Source organism: Tigriopus californicus, chromosome 11 (genome assembly GCF_007210705.1).
Source record: "Tigriopus californicus strain San Diego chromosome 11, Tcal_SD_v2.1, whole genome shotgun sequence".
Classification (NCBI taxonomy): domain Eukaryota; kingdom Metazoa; phylum Arthropoda; class Copepoda; order Harpacticoida; family Harpacticidae; genus Tigriopus; species Tigriopus californicus.
The window spans coordinates 1,287,478-1,301,647 of record NC_081450.1 but is presented as its reverse complement, the minus strand read 5'-3'; the positions used below and the strand labels follow the sequence as shown (position 1 = coordinate 1,301,647).

The 14,170-nt window shown below is 46.3% G+C and overlaps 2 protein-coding genes across 9 annotated transcripts in view; one reads left to right on the top strand and one right to left on the bottom strand.

Moving 5' to 3' along the window:
* Nucleotides 1–827: 827 nt before the first annotated feature.
* The window catches only part of LOC131890464 (mitogen-activated protein kinase-binding protein 1-like), a gene marked incomplete at its 3' end in the record, with an annotated part of 35,569 nt that continues 22,226 nt past the window's right edge, over nt 828–14,170 (bottom strand). For 4 of the 8 annotated variants that reach the window (XM_059239809.1, XM_059239808.1, XM_059239810.1 and 1 more), the window contains 14 exon segments: nt 828–1,329; nt 1,392–1,734; nt 1,984–2,115; nt 4,449–4,554; nt 5,067–5,388; nt 5,501–5,689; nt 5,828–6,069; nt 6,237–6,314; nt 6,534–6,688; nt 6,780–7,085; nt 9,901–10,112; nt 10,629–10,982; nt 11,994–12,332; nt 12,720–12,901. In XM_059239809.1, coding sequence (XP_059095792.1) covers nt 828–1,329; nt 1,392–1,734; nt 1,984–2,115; nt 4,449–4,554; nt 5,067–5,388; nt 5,501–5,689; nt 5,828–6,069; nt 6,237–6,314; nt 6,534–6,688; nt 6,780–7,085; nt 9,901–10,112; nt 10,629–10,982; nt 11,994–12,332; nt 12,720–12,901 — 3,462 coding nt within the window. 8 annotated transcript variants of the gene reach the window in all.
* On the top strand, nt 7,673–9,907 carry LOC131890468 (galactosylgalactosylxylosylprotein 3-beta-glucuronosyltransferase S-like). Its single transcript, XM_059239817.1, has 4 exons — nt 7,673–8,215; nt 8,705–8,884; nt 8,978–9,295; nt 9,658–9,907. Exons 1-4 carry the CDS (start codon nt 7,737–7,739, stop codon nt 9,887–9,889), a joined length of 1,209 nt encoding a protein of 402 aa, XP_059095800.1. The 5' UTR covers nt 7,673–7,736; the 3' UTR covers nt 9,890–9,907.

Here is a 14,170-nt window from a genome sequence, read left to right as displayed (position 1 = left end):
CCGGTCACCAACTCAATGAAAGAACATGTTTTTTTAATCAAGTCATGGTTAGGAAACGTTTCTTATTGAACAAAGCACTAAAACAGAAGGCTTTTTGAAATCAAAATGGCCATTCTGGGAAATAAATTTTTTTATTTAATTCTTTAACAATCAGGGATTTAAGCGAAATCAGTGACACTAAAAAAAAAACTTGATCTACAGGGTCTCAAAACTTTTCCTTGCCGCATTTAAGGAATAATATAGTATGTACAGGTGTCCTCTTTTTTAATGAAAAGGAAAGGCAATTTTCATTCCCCACTTTGTCAGGATAAGATTTGAAAAGTGTTTAGGGGCATGTTCAGAAATATCATCTAGCATCTAAACCTTGGACTAAAACGCCAGAACTGCTGATAAAAATATTGGATTCCCCTAAGTGACTTCATCCAATCTTCATTGGAAATGCCATGATATAAGTTAATCAATAATATTAGAGATCACCTATCAGACACCAAAAGGCTCCACTTGATTTGGCCAGCCTAATTGTTATTCTATGTAATCCATTATTATTTTTACTTGAAGTCGACAAACAGTCTCGCTTTTTAGAGCATGCCAAACGTCACTTTACTAGGGGTTATTATTCAATGTGTCCATTTTGTTCCGCATCCTTCAAGTCTCAAGGTCGACATGCACATCTGAATGGATCTTTACCCTCTGTATATAGTTTCGATTGCTGTCTTATGGCATAATCATCATCATCATCATCATCATGAGCGCCTGTGTCTGCCATCTGGAGAAGGGTGGGGTTGATCGCGGTGCCTGGAAGGTCTCCGGGAGGAAGAAGAACTTACATGATTGGAACCCGGTGCCACCGGTCTCAAGGTGTGTTGGGCGGATCCAGCCGAGCCCGCCAGAGCGCGGAGCAGCTCAGTTCGTTGGGTCTCCTCCAGGTCGTAGTCTAAAGATATCCGTTTGTACAACTGCACGAGGTTGTCCGAGGCCAATTGCAACGATTTGGCCGTGGCCTCGGCGAGTTGCCAGTTCAAGGGGGCGCGAACCACGTCAATGTCGCCTCGATGCGACATGGGGCTGCTCGTGGAGGTCGAGATGGGTTCGTTGACGATCATGGTGGTGGTCTTCATTTTGGTTCGTTGGCGCGGAGGTTGGTTCACGGTGACACTGTCCTCTTTGGGCGAAGAGCGGACCCGCACCTTGGTCACTTTGGTGAGATCACGCTCGGATCGAGATAAGTTGCCTGCCACCGAGGGATGGGACGGCGACCCCGAGGAGGACAGATTCGAGATGGAACCGCCCATGCGATTACGGGGACTTCGCTCCAAAGTCCCACCGCGGCTGAAAAATGGTTCGTATAGAGTCATTCGGTTTTTGTGTTCAAAGTTCCTGTATGTAAATACCGGTCTTGGCTATTGCTTCGCCGCCGGGAGTGGCTACTCGAATCCCGATTGGTTTCCTCGGAGCTGCTGTCATCATCCACTTTGATGATTTGGCGGAGATCTCCGATGGATTGAGCCCCACCCACAGACGAGACTGAAGATCGTCTCTTGCCGTTCTGGGGAGCCACCGCCCCCACAGGGCGTTCCTTTTTGGATGAAGCCGAGGTGGACTTCATGTACGAAGGAATGCTATCGCTCGAAGGAGACACTGTCAAACTCAGATTCTCTCTCGAGATCCTCCGGGTCATTTTGGAGGATGAGCTTTTTGGATTCGACCTCTCGCTGCGATGTTGTCTCCCAGAAACTGCGGGGAAATATCTAGGTTTTGAGTCTGAATATGAGAGTGATCGTTCATAATGAGCGTGCTAGATAGTTCAAGTCAAAGGAATTAAATAACTTTAAAAAAATACAAAATCGGATTTTTTTCTGAGTGTGTGTGTGTGCTTTTTTCCAGCAACCCGAAAGTCGTGTGCCATTTTGATTGAGAAACAAGCAAAACCTATTGTTGCAGGAAAAAGCCCGTGAATATTGGTGAGGGAGGTGCAACTCATACCATTGGTGGGAGGTGCAGGCAAGATCCTGCGTGTCACTGCCGGCCGATTTAGATCGGACAACGAGCAAGCCCTGCGAAGATGGGCATCATTCGATGAGCTCGGTTCCGTACTTCGGGGTCGTTGATCTTCAACTGAAACACGAATGAGCAACCAAAAAACTCTTTAAAGACAACGCATGCCAAACCTAAACATTTCTTGCCTTCAAGTAAAAAATAACATAAGGAACACTCAAAAATAATTTGGAACAAAAAGGGTGTTAATGATAGATGCGAAAAGAGAGAAGGAGAGGGGGTAGAACCAAGGAGGATTGCGAGATCGGCCATGCAGACAACGGACTCCTAACCTTCAGACTTGTTGGGCAAAAGGGCGTTCTGTAACAAGACCTTCTTGGCTAGGGACAACCCGCCTCCAATGAGATGACTTTGAGCGTCTGCGAGAGGGCGGAAAGGCGTGTTGGAGTGCGACGAGAATCGCCGAGGCACGGATTGGCTCATGGGGATCCACATAGAGGTCATCCCAATAGCGCCGGTCAAGTCCGATGTCAGGGACTTGCATCGATTGAAGGACAGGGAGGAGGATCCATGAGGATCCGAGAGTGCTCTAGAGAGATGCCCGGGAAATTTCATACAACCCGGAAACGCCTTGTACTCGGTGGTGGGCGTGGACGGCGAGGAGGCCGTTCTTTTGGCGCCCAGGTTTTGGAACCGTCTCATCGGTTTCGGACTGAATCTTTCATGAGGTGCGTTGCTTTGAACGGGCGTGAAGTGTCTCAAGAGACTTTGTACTGGTTCAGGCATATCCAAGGCCAAAGGTTTCTTTTGAGGCAAGGGACATTCAATCACAGACGTAAGAGGACTGGGTGAAGGCAATACTGAGGAGGCGTTTCCTCCCACGAGGCTCTCGTATGAGAATCGGACTTTTTCGTTATCCGTAAAGTTCCCAAAAAATTCCGTCGACCACGAGCTCACAATTTGTTCCTCCCAATGGCGCCGTTTCTCACAAAAGGATAGTTGATCCTCCAAAGACTTGAGCTCCAGCTCCAAGCTTTTCAGGTCTTGATCTTGTTGCTTCTTCGATTTATGTCTCTTCTTCTTGTAGACTTTCCTGGAGGGTCGAATTTGGAGCGCGGAGGACACGAAAGACGTGTCCGATTCGTCAAAAGCGAATCTGGCTGCCATTTCATGTAATCTTTGGGACAGGATTTGCTCTTGCCCAGGACTGAAAATCCCTTCGTTGTTCAACGAATCCTCACTGATAGTGCCACTTTCCAAGTCACTCATCATGGTTTCAGTCCCGGTATCACTCTCGGAAGCCAAAAAGGCGGAACTACTCAATTCGGACTCTGTCTGGGAACGATGCTGATTCACGGATTGACGCAGAGATAATGGCGACATTTGCGACCCCATTGATCCCCCTTGGAGCTGCTTCTTCCTCCTCGGCATGGTTTCACATTCACTCACTGCCCGATCTCGACGGTTTAGTCGGACATGAATAGGTTTTCGACTCGGTGTTACTTGTCCACTCTGACGATCAATACCCGGACATTCCGACAATGTATTGAGGTAATCCACAAATCCCGGGGTGGACACCATCGACGACGTGTCCGATTCGGAAGACGGCGACTTGACTCTAGTCCTGGTGCTCGCTTTTCTACCCTTTCCCACCAACCCCCAGTGCATCCCCACGCCCATTTCAGCATCCCGTGCAACCCCGGCACACCCCGCGTTTCGCGCACTACCTAGGACAAGGTGTCGCTTGTAACGATTCGTAGATCGCGGCGACACTGACCGACTGTTGCGGACGACGCGAGTGGATCCAGAAGATTGGATCCCTGGTCGATTTTGTTCCATAACCAACCGAACCGGTCGACCGGACAGAGATCGAGTAGTGGAACATAAGAAGTCCGAATCGGACACCGTACCCCCGAGTTCAAGACTACGTGCAAGTTGAAGGAGATGAGAGTGGGACGGTCTGTTGTGCGGCTTCGTACCTGCATTCAGATTGTTGCGGTAGTAGTTGTTGTTGTGAGCAGCTAGGAGGAGTGAAGAATGCAGACGGTTAGTGGCCACGCCAACGCCCGCTAGACTTTCGTCATCCTCGGAAGTGGTCGCAGCCGTGGCCATGTGACCCATGACCTCGGAGGGCGAGGACAAATACCCACGATGGTCCCCGTAGCCATCAACCGAGGCTAATAAGTTTAGTTCAGAAAGTGTAAGAAACAAAGCAACATTGGGCGTCCCCTTGGCAACCCTTCAATTTAGGCCAAGACGAGTTTGACAATGAAAGGAAGCTAGACATGGAGCATCGTGAACTTTGACAACCAAACTCGCCAGCAAGTCGGATTAATGTTATTCAGCAGGGGGAAGTTATGCATATTCAAGCCATGTTCCAAATATTTCGAGGTTGCCTTGATGTAAGAAAACATTTTTCCGAGTATTTTTTATGGTTTTGTGTCGTTTCTTACCTCGTCCGGAAACACCACCTCGGAGGTTGTTATTGTCCTTCTCAGGAGGTAGATTGCTGAGATCAGAAATACTCTGACTGCCTCGCATCATCGAACGATAACCAATCTGAAACGAGATCTTGCCTATGAGAATCAGACTTTCCATTAGCTGAGGAACACCATTAAGTTTAGAGTATCAATCTTCTCAGGCAATTTAGCATTAGGAACTGAAAGGAATGTGACAATCAGTCATTAATCTTCGGGATGTTTTAAGGGTTATAATAAAACAAACCCCCCAAACTCGAGGTTAAGAAGCCAAATGTGTGTGGGTGTTTTTTCTGTGTGTTGTGTGGTTGTTTGTGCTTGTAAGATCATGATTTCATGGGATTGTGAGTCACAGAGTGATGAAAGCTGGACAAAGCCTTTGAACAGACACTTACTATGAGAGAATCAGTCATTCCACCTTCCTGTGAGAAGAAATCGAAAACCAATAACATTTTGTCCTCAACGACCGACTAGCGTTCAGTCACCTAACCTCTCTTTACTATCGGCCTCGACGCAATAACAAATTGTACAAGAATTGTACAGAATAATGGTCTACTAATATCTGGCTGGCACTACACTCTTGAGGAAACTCACGTTTTGCAATTTTTTCCTCGTTTCCTCAATTCTTCTTTGGAGTTCCTCTCGTTTGCGGTTCTGCTCCTCGTCACGGAAAGATTGAGCTCGGGCGATGGTTTTGGCATTGCGTTGAACGGCTGAGCCACCCTCACGATACTGGTTAGAGATGGTGTTATTCATGAAATTGGTGGTGTATCGATGAGGCCCCGGTCCACTTGGACTCACACTGGAGCCTCGTCGTCCATTACTTGGGCCTCCATTGTCTTCTGCACCAGACAAGGAGTCGAAATTGGACTTCAGGAAGCGCTCACGTCGACCGACTAGATCCACGTTTTCAGTACTAAAATTGGAAGGAAAATGTGACGCTTAAGGCAACAATTCTACTTGACGAGTGTTTGTTGGTAGTAGTACATTTGGAACAATTTGAGACCACGTGTGATACACTAGCTTACCTGACTGAGAACATGGAGCTGTGACTCCGCTCTGCCATGTCCGGATTAGGAGTGGAAGCGTCGTCTTCTTCCTCTTCCAAATCGGATTCTTGCGAGGGCGTGGTGCCAATCGCGTCACCACGCCCTTTCTTGTATCGTCTCTGAGACTTTCGGAGCTCATCTGCGTCCATTGCATTGACGGTATATTCACTGCACAGAGAACGGGTTCACAAATCATTTGACAGACAAGGTGGATCACAAGAACACGAACAACCGGTTTCGCGAACAAAAAGGCATGTTTCCGACACCCACACTATATTGTACTTCCTTACATTGAAGAATAATTACCTGGGCTTCTCATCGGCCTGGCCAAAGTACATGGTTCGTTCGAGATGTTCAGGTTCGGTCGACTCTCCTCCATCATCTTGAGTGGTCAATCCATCACTGAACTCGTCGATGTCCGCATCATGCTCGGTGGCATCGGCGTTGTAGGAACCCAGGGACGAATCGTCCGTGTTGGGACCTGGAACCCGCAATTGCGGCAACGGCTGGAGGCGTTGGGAAACGGGGAAACGCTTCTTCTTTTGTCCCTAGAGCAACAAAGGAGAGGTATTTTCACTTCAACTCGAAGGGGGTGGAGTCGAGCTCATAATGGACAGAGAACCAGATTAGAATGCTTGAAAGCTGGGTACGGTGATGAGCCCGTGGGAAGAAGATTAGTCTCACTTCGAATCACATGCCGTATGAGCAACTTTACCTGAAAGGGCGAGGTTCCACGAAGGTTTTCAATTTCTGACAAGCTGTTATAATCGTTAAGTTCCTCGGAGTCGAAATCCTAGAGCAAGACAAACAGACACAAGGCAAGGCATTATTAACATTAGTGCGGGTTACATCCGAAAAAAAAGAGGATTTCTCAGGGTCGGGTTGAAAAAGGGATTTGTCGATAGCAAGCATCTCAAAGAGATCATCATGCACTCTCGCAAGATCATCTGGATTAGTGTCAGAGGGAAAACAAACACACGCCAAATCAGAAAATCCGGATTCAGAAACTCACCTTGGCACTTTGGCCCTGAAGATGGGCAGGCGGCTCAAGAGAGCTCTCTTTGCTATCCGAATCGAATTTCGGAGCTGGAAATGGAATCACACTATCGCTATCGTAATGCGACTTGACGGTAATGCCCTGAGAGCCCACACGTTGAGCCCACCGACCTTAAGACAAACCAAAAGCAAGATGTTCATACCATTCATGTCTCTTGCGGCAACAACAACAATTTGGATATCTTTGGGTCCGATTTCTTACCTTTGGGGAAGTCCACGCCTTTATTAGAGGCCGCATTGGAGGCGGAGTTCGGATCGTCGACCACCTGCTTCTTGGCCCAGGTGGGCAGTTTGCCGATGCTGAAGCGGTAGTCGTTGTCACCGCCCACATTCAGGGCGTGGGCGTTCGGGTCTAGAAGTTCGGGTGTGGGACTGGGACTGAACTCCTCGTTGGAGATGTAGGCCTTGGTAGATCGGTTCAAATTGGCGGATTGCATTTGAACCAATCGGTTCGTCATGGCCGTGGTCATCTCTTGAGGCAATCGCCACACAAAAATGCACCCGTCGCCTGAAGGGACAAATTAAGAGGTCGACTGAACTTCGAATTTCATCATGACCAATATTCAGTTGTTGATCATTGCCCCAAAAAAGCCTCGTCTTAATTTTGAGTCCGGTTAAACTTGATTCTAAGTTCGCCCAATGATGTTGTGGACAAGAACACATCACATTTAGAAATTAGGCTTGAATTACGGTCGGTCAGTTTTGAGGTTTCGTTTAACCAAGAACCATCATTGGTTGATCCTTAACCGTATCATTTCTATCATTTTGTTGTCGCTTCGCGACAACAAAAAAGAACATGTATTGTTTTCAATACCCTCGTCATCGAACTTTTTCGTCAGCTAATGGGGATTGGTCGTTAGAAGATTACCCTTGATAATCCAGAGCATCTATTCCAATTAGCGATACAAAAGATTAGTCTAATTAATTCATTTCTCCAATTCCGAAGTCCCAGGGATTCATTTTGATGATCCTTTCAAGACTCATTTGTGCTTACATGACCAATGCTCGAGCTTCATCGCAGTGAGCAATATCGTAATGAGAAAACACTCAATCAATACTCGCTCGCATTCGGGAAGGCCGCATTAATTATTCATCACATAATACCTGCTCCAGAGGGCCACAATAGATTGGTGTGACAGAGGAAGTTTCAAAAGGTTCCATGGAATCTGTGCGCCTTCTTCGATTGACGAGTCGAGTTTGGCTTCACAAGTTTGCCCTCGTGTTCCTTACCATCGTGTTCCTCACTCTCATCTTCAAAGCCCTGAAGAGTTCCAAACAAACGGCTTCTCAGAACGTCTCAAACGAACGTTACGACGGCGAAAAAGACGACGAGGATGAGCATGGTCTTGCCGAAGCCACCTCTTCCGAGAACTATGGTGTGTGCCAACAGCCCAATGAGGTGGGGAACATGTTCCAGGAGTGGAGCAAGACTAACCAAACGCCATTGATCATCATCACGCCCACCTACGAGCGATCCGAACAAACAGCCGAGTTGACACGTTTGTCGCAAACTTTGCAGCTCCTCATTTGGGCCCAGATGCCTTTGATTTGGATTATCGCCCACGATTCCAGGGTTTGCCACGAGAATGTCAGGGCTCTTATTGACAGAAAACTTGGATCTAATCCCTTTGGGAACAGGCAAGAGCTCCAGGGCCACGTGAAAAAAAAACCCCGAAGAAATGGAACACGAGAAAGAGATGGGGTGGGAGGGATAAAGAGAGGAAACTCGATTTGAGCTCCTCTGAATGCAATTTGTAAATTGTGTGTACACTAAGAGGCGCCATGACTGAAACTGTCCAGACACAAATACCGGTACCGGACTCTATGAGCACGTTGAAAATAATTTCCAAGCCCTCGAGACGAAATTCCAATCTTTCCTATGCAAGAGAGATCTGTATCAAAATCCCAAATCTGAATGCAATACGTATGCAAAGAAAACAAAAAACACCTATCCTCGAGTGCACACTGCCATGACATGTTCGTTTAAGAAGTTCTCGAACATCGAGTCAGGTTCTCCTGTTCCATTTCTTAATGCCATTGAAAATCTCTGTCCGTCCCTTGACCCAAACTTTTTCCACCGTCTCCTGGTTAACTTTTTTGGGTGGTGCGATCAACGGAACCCATCAGATTTGATGAGGCTCAGAAGAATTACAATCGCCCTCTCGTTGGAACGCGTCTCCCGGTGACAATTTTGAGCGCACCGATGCCTTCGGCATTCCGAGATCCCGAGCGAGTTCGACGATTCGGTCTGCCCAGAGGCGTGGCTGGACGAAGGGCGGCCCTGAGTTGGCTCATCAAACACACTCGGTGAGGCTTCATGTTTGTTTGGAAGCGGATAATCCACCGGGGATTGAGGGCCATTAGCTAGTAACACTTTTTCTCGTTGTGTATTTGTTCCAGAGCCAATGATCCCGGGGTCATTTATTTCGCCGACGATGATAATGTGTACGATCTCGAGGTTTTCGAGGAGATTTCCAAGACCCATCGTTTGTCCATGTTTCCAGTGGGTCTCTTACAGCCTTCAGGGGTGCGAGGTCCTATTGTGGATGTCCATGGACGAGTCATCGGGTTTCTAGGGGGTCGGAGACCGTTCCGGATGTTCCCCGTGGATATGGCGGGTTTTGCATTCTCCTTGGCATTACTGCATCAGAAAAGGCCTCTGATGCCATTTCGAGCAACGATGGAGGAAGAGGGCTTCTTAAGAGCTTTGGGAGTCGAGTAAGCCACGCACAATCTCTTTGTTCATTGAACGGATGGATGGTCAATGCATCTTCAATAAGCTCACGATGAACGACGTAGTGAAGCAAACGAAGAGCACGGACGGACGGGCTCATTTCGAGCCATTTGTGTCTCCTAATGAGAGATGATCGAGGGCGGAGGGAGGGTTTTTGATCTAATTGATCAGGATAAGCGAGGAGGATTCGGGGCTTAAAGAACGTTTGATGTCATTGCGACCAAGGAGAAATAACGTACAAGGGAATGATCCATGGTGGTCAATTTGAACATATCATGGGGAGGCATTTGAAGATTTCAGACGAACGAAAGACTTGAAGCGTGCTACGCAATCTTTTTTTTTTCAGTTATGGGGGTATCGAGCCATTGGCCAATAACTGCACCCGAATCTTGGTGTGGCACACAATGACAGCCGCTCCCCAAGTGAACTCTTTCCAAATTCCAAACCCAAGCGGATACTCAGACACGAACCTGCCTCTTTTGGCTCAAAACATGGTTGAGCAAGGCCTCATAAAGGCCGCCAAAGGCTGGTTCAGTCATGATATTCCAACTTGCCTGGGCCAGACTTGCTACACCTAATTTTCTCTTACCTGAGACAGAGATGAGATGACGGCAGTCATTCGTGAACTTCAAGCCCGTGACCAGCTCCGAGTGCCCGTACATGGTGGCCATACACTCGCCGGTCTGATAATCGTACACGGCCAAGGTCTTGTCCGTGCAGGACGTGGCCGCATATACGCCACTTCGATCCAAGGTCACCTTGATCAGGGTCCCATCCTCGCTCACGGATCCCTTGAATGTTCTATGGAAAACGGACAAAGGGCAATAAATTTTAAGAAAAGAGAACAACTCAAGCACCTTTTAGAATTCTTTAGTGACGGGTATCCTATTTTCGGGTTTCCATTCCCTTTCTGTTTTACAAATCTTAAGAAAGAGGATTGAATTTGTGCTGACAGCGGAGGATCTTGAGTACTTGAATGTGAGTACAAACAAAAACAACTCAACCGCTCGATTCGATTGATTAAGTGGCTAAAAACTTGGCGGATTTTGTAACCGATACACATAATATCATTCAATGTAAACACTGTCGTGTCTGACTTGGTCAAAGCAAAGCAAAACAAAAAAGGGTCCAGAACAATGATAAAAATACTTCATCTACCAACGAGTTGGTATCAGTCGATCTAAGACGCCTCTAAACGTGTCATGTGTGTCATACCTCAACCTCATTGCGTACTTTGTTTGAAATTTGCATTTAACCCAACAATTACAATATACTACATCGATCGATATTACTGAAACCCAGGCCATCTGAACTCACCGAGTGTGTTTTCCATTGCCTACAGTGTAAACACGAATGTTGCGGTCCTGACAAGCAGTCAGGATGTGCTTGCTATTGGCATCCACTTCCATGTCGTAGAGCGTGGTCTTGCCCACCACGTGGTTGCCACGGTTGAATTCGGGCAATCCCTTGGCATCATGGTTGATATCGCGGAAGATGATGGACTTGTCGGCCCCGCAAGAGACCATTTGTAATTGCTGACTCGGTCCACTTTGGAGGAATCTGACAGCCGTGATGCTGGACGAATGATCATCCAACGTTGTGACAAACGAATAATCTCGGGTGGCATTGAACACGTGGATCAATCGGTCTCGAGAGGCCGAAGACAACAAACTAAAAAAAGTAAAAGAAAATAAGAAAAATGAATGACATTCAAAAAAGGAGACGGGGCTGAGCGAGCAAGTCAAGAACCTTGTCCCCAGGTGTCGTGGGTTCAAACCCCGGAGCCAGCCAGATCTACCCCTTTTCGTCTTGAAACGTTGGGAACTCCATTCCCAGTAGCGGTAAGGAAGTCCGCAAAATAATGATAATAATAATAATATTAATAATAACAATGTTGGGTAGGACCAAGACCGAAAAAAGAAGCAGCCTATTGAGTCACCGGGGTTGCCATCCATACGCCAGATAATGGAAATGTCACCAAAAGTAAAGCCCTGTATTTGCTGGAGAAAACTAGTTGGCAGGTAATGCCAATTTCCTCTGCGAGTCGCTCAAAGGTCAGCTGGGTGAGCTCTTGCTAATCGTTCAGGAAAGGCTCACAAAGAAGTGAAAACAGATCAGATTGACATGCCACCAGATGACCAAGTTCTCTTGGGAGACACAAGTCCAGATTTTCCAGCTGTGAATAGTTCAACCGTCCGCTGATCATTCGTTTTGAGGATCGTTTTTCTCACATGTTAGCACAAGGGCGAAAACGTTGCGAAGGTATCAAAAGAGATTCCCTTCATCCACCGAGAAAGACAAAGGGCCTTCCAAAAATAAACCAAGACCATTCGTTTGAGCTATAACTCTCACAGCGAACCCAATCCCACAAGAAAGAGGAGTAGGAGGAAGAAAAAAATATAGTCGAAATGGGAAATCTCCTGAAATGTGGGGTTTTCAAAGGAGATCATCCTCTAAAAGTGCCCACAAAGGAACGACGTGAGACTTGTCCCACTTCATTCGGCCCAACCTATCATCGCAAGAAGAATCAACCAAGCGCCCTTTTTTTTTTCAAAACAAAGACAGGCAAGCTGGCATTTTTGTTCTTCTTAGAGACAAAAGAGATCTCCGATCTGAAGATCTGAAGATCCCAGAGCCAGATCGTGGGAACAACCCTTCTTCTCGCCCAGACGGAAGACTGACCTTTTTCGAGTGGCTCCACCCGATTTCTGACCCCCCACGGGACAACTGTACTCCAGACAAAGGACTTCGGCATCGTGGGCCTCGATCTTGCACAACTCGTCCATGAACTGAAGCTCATGAACGCGAATGTTCCCGGAACGATCTCCTGAGGCCAAATGTTTCCCATCGGGCGAGATCCGGACACATCGAACCCCGTTTCGCTGATCGTAGAGGGTCTCCTTGTTGCCATTGGTTTCCTTGCCTTCCGTGTTGGCCGAGTTGTCCAATTGCTCTTTGATGAAATTCAGATCGTTGTCCACGTAGAGGGTTTTTAGCAGATCTTCACTGTAGATATTTCTCCTGAAATGGGTAACGACGAATGTTTCGGTCTTAGTGGCAGATAAATGGCCATTGAATGACAGACTATCAGTTCTTTTTCGATACTCAGGATGATTAATCATTACGAGATAATTTTCGAACAAGATCAAAATGAATCATTACATTTGGAAATCTATCAAAGGTTAAGCAGGTCGATCTAACAGTATTCATTTTTTTCCCTTTAGTTTTCTGAAGTGAGTGCAGCTAAGTAAGATTGTGTTCTAAAAACGCAAAAAGTGCATTCGTTACGTGTGTTTTCAATAATGACTTTGTAATATAGCATTACATTTGATGAGCTTCCTTTCCATTAATCTCTGTCAATCTGAAAAAGGCACATGAACCCAAATTCTGGGTGCTCCTCTTGCTCACCTGTAAATGGTGTGATTGGACATGTTCTGGTTGAGGTTCCAAATGCGAATGGTATCGTCAGAACTGCAAGTCACAAACGATCCCGGAGGCAGGACCGGTTTTTGGCCTTCATCACTTGTTGGATAAACATCCAGGCCCCAAATACAAGCAGAATGGAAGATGAACGAGTGGGATTTCCCGACCTATAATCAAAAACGAAAATTGGAGCCTCCACGTGGTCTAAGTCTTTTTTTTATAAAGGCGACGTGAGATAGAAGCTAGACCAGGGACATCTTTAGCAACTTCAATGAATGGTGCTCTCCTTTTTATTACGATTCAGGTACATCATGGGTTCCGTGGCTTGATCAGTTTCATTTTGAAGTGAAGAAAAAAATGGGATCTTTATAATCACGTTTTCATGGCTTTATGGTTTGGTGTTCGAATTAGCAGTGCAAGATTTTCAAAATGAAATTGTTCTTTTTTTTTAAATTTTCCAATTATGTATTATTCGAATATATTGCAAGAAAAACAATTGAATCGCTAAATGCAAAAAAAAATCGGCCAGAATCTTGCATCAAAATAAAGGTTGGCATTACTTTTGGAAGAAATAATCATTTGAGGAGAGAATTTCTTCCCCTAATTGAATGCGGTCTTTGAAAAACGCGTCCAATCACTCACAAAAACAAAAAAAAGCAAATCACCATACTTTGAGTGTTTGTAGGCATGAATGAACTTGATTTTTCTTCCCAAGACATTCTCAGGATGCACAGTAATTAACTCTAGTACCGGATGAAATCAATGTGAGAAAGGTTTGAAAACAAAAAAATGTACGTATCAATGCAGCATAGTTGGGTCTCACTTGATACCGGCTAAAAGTTCATCGTCTCCGTCAACTAAAGATGTCCGTGGCCGGGAGACGAAATTTGAATTCCTAATCGGTAAGAAGCTCTAAAACGGAAGCGAGACGACCTAGATCCGGCCATCGTAGCCACAATGCTCGTCGGTTCAAGTCGAAATCGATATTGAATTTTTTCATCCCCCCCCCCTACGAGGTCCACGTTTATCTTTTCTCGCAAAGCAGCTCAGTTAGTCCTCTCAATTGCTTTCTAGATGCTCAAAAGAGCAGGGAAGCGAACAGAACTCGTCGTCTGAAATGAACCTTTAGGCTCCAGCCAGATGGACGGTTTCATTCAGTGGAAAATTGTGAGGAGGCCTCAAAGATTGAGGGTCTCAAAGGCCAACGGAAGAGAAGCGGAAATAAAGAAGAGGACATTCACAAGCTAAAAAAAGCAGAGAAGGAATTTCCAACTTGATGTGTCATATCTTGCTCGATCTCGGAAGGACAATAAAGACGGTTCCACTGCTTTCTCGGCCTTGTTTTTCTCCAATTGATACAAGATGGATCGGTTGTGGGTCCTTTGGTCGTCAAATCCCTGTCTCTTTGGGATGCCATTTGCGACTTGGCTTCGAAA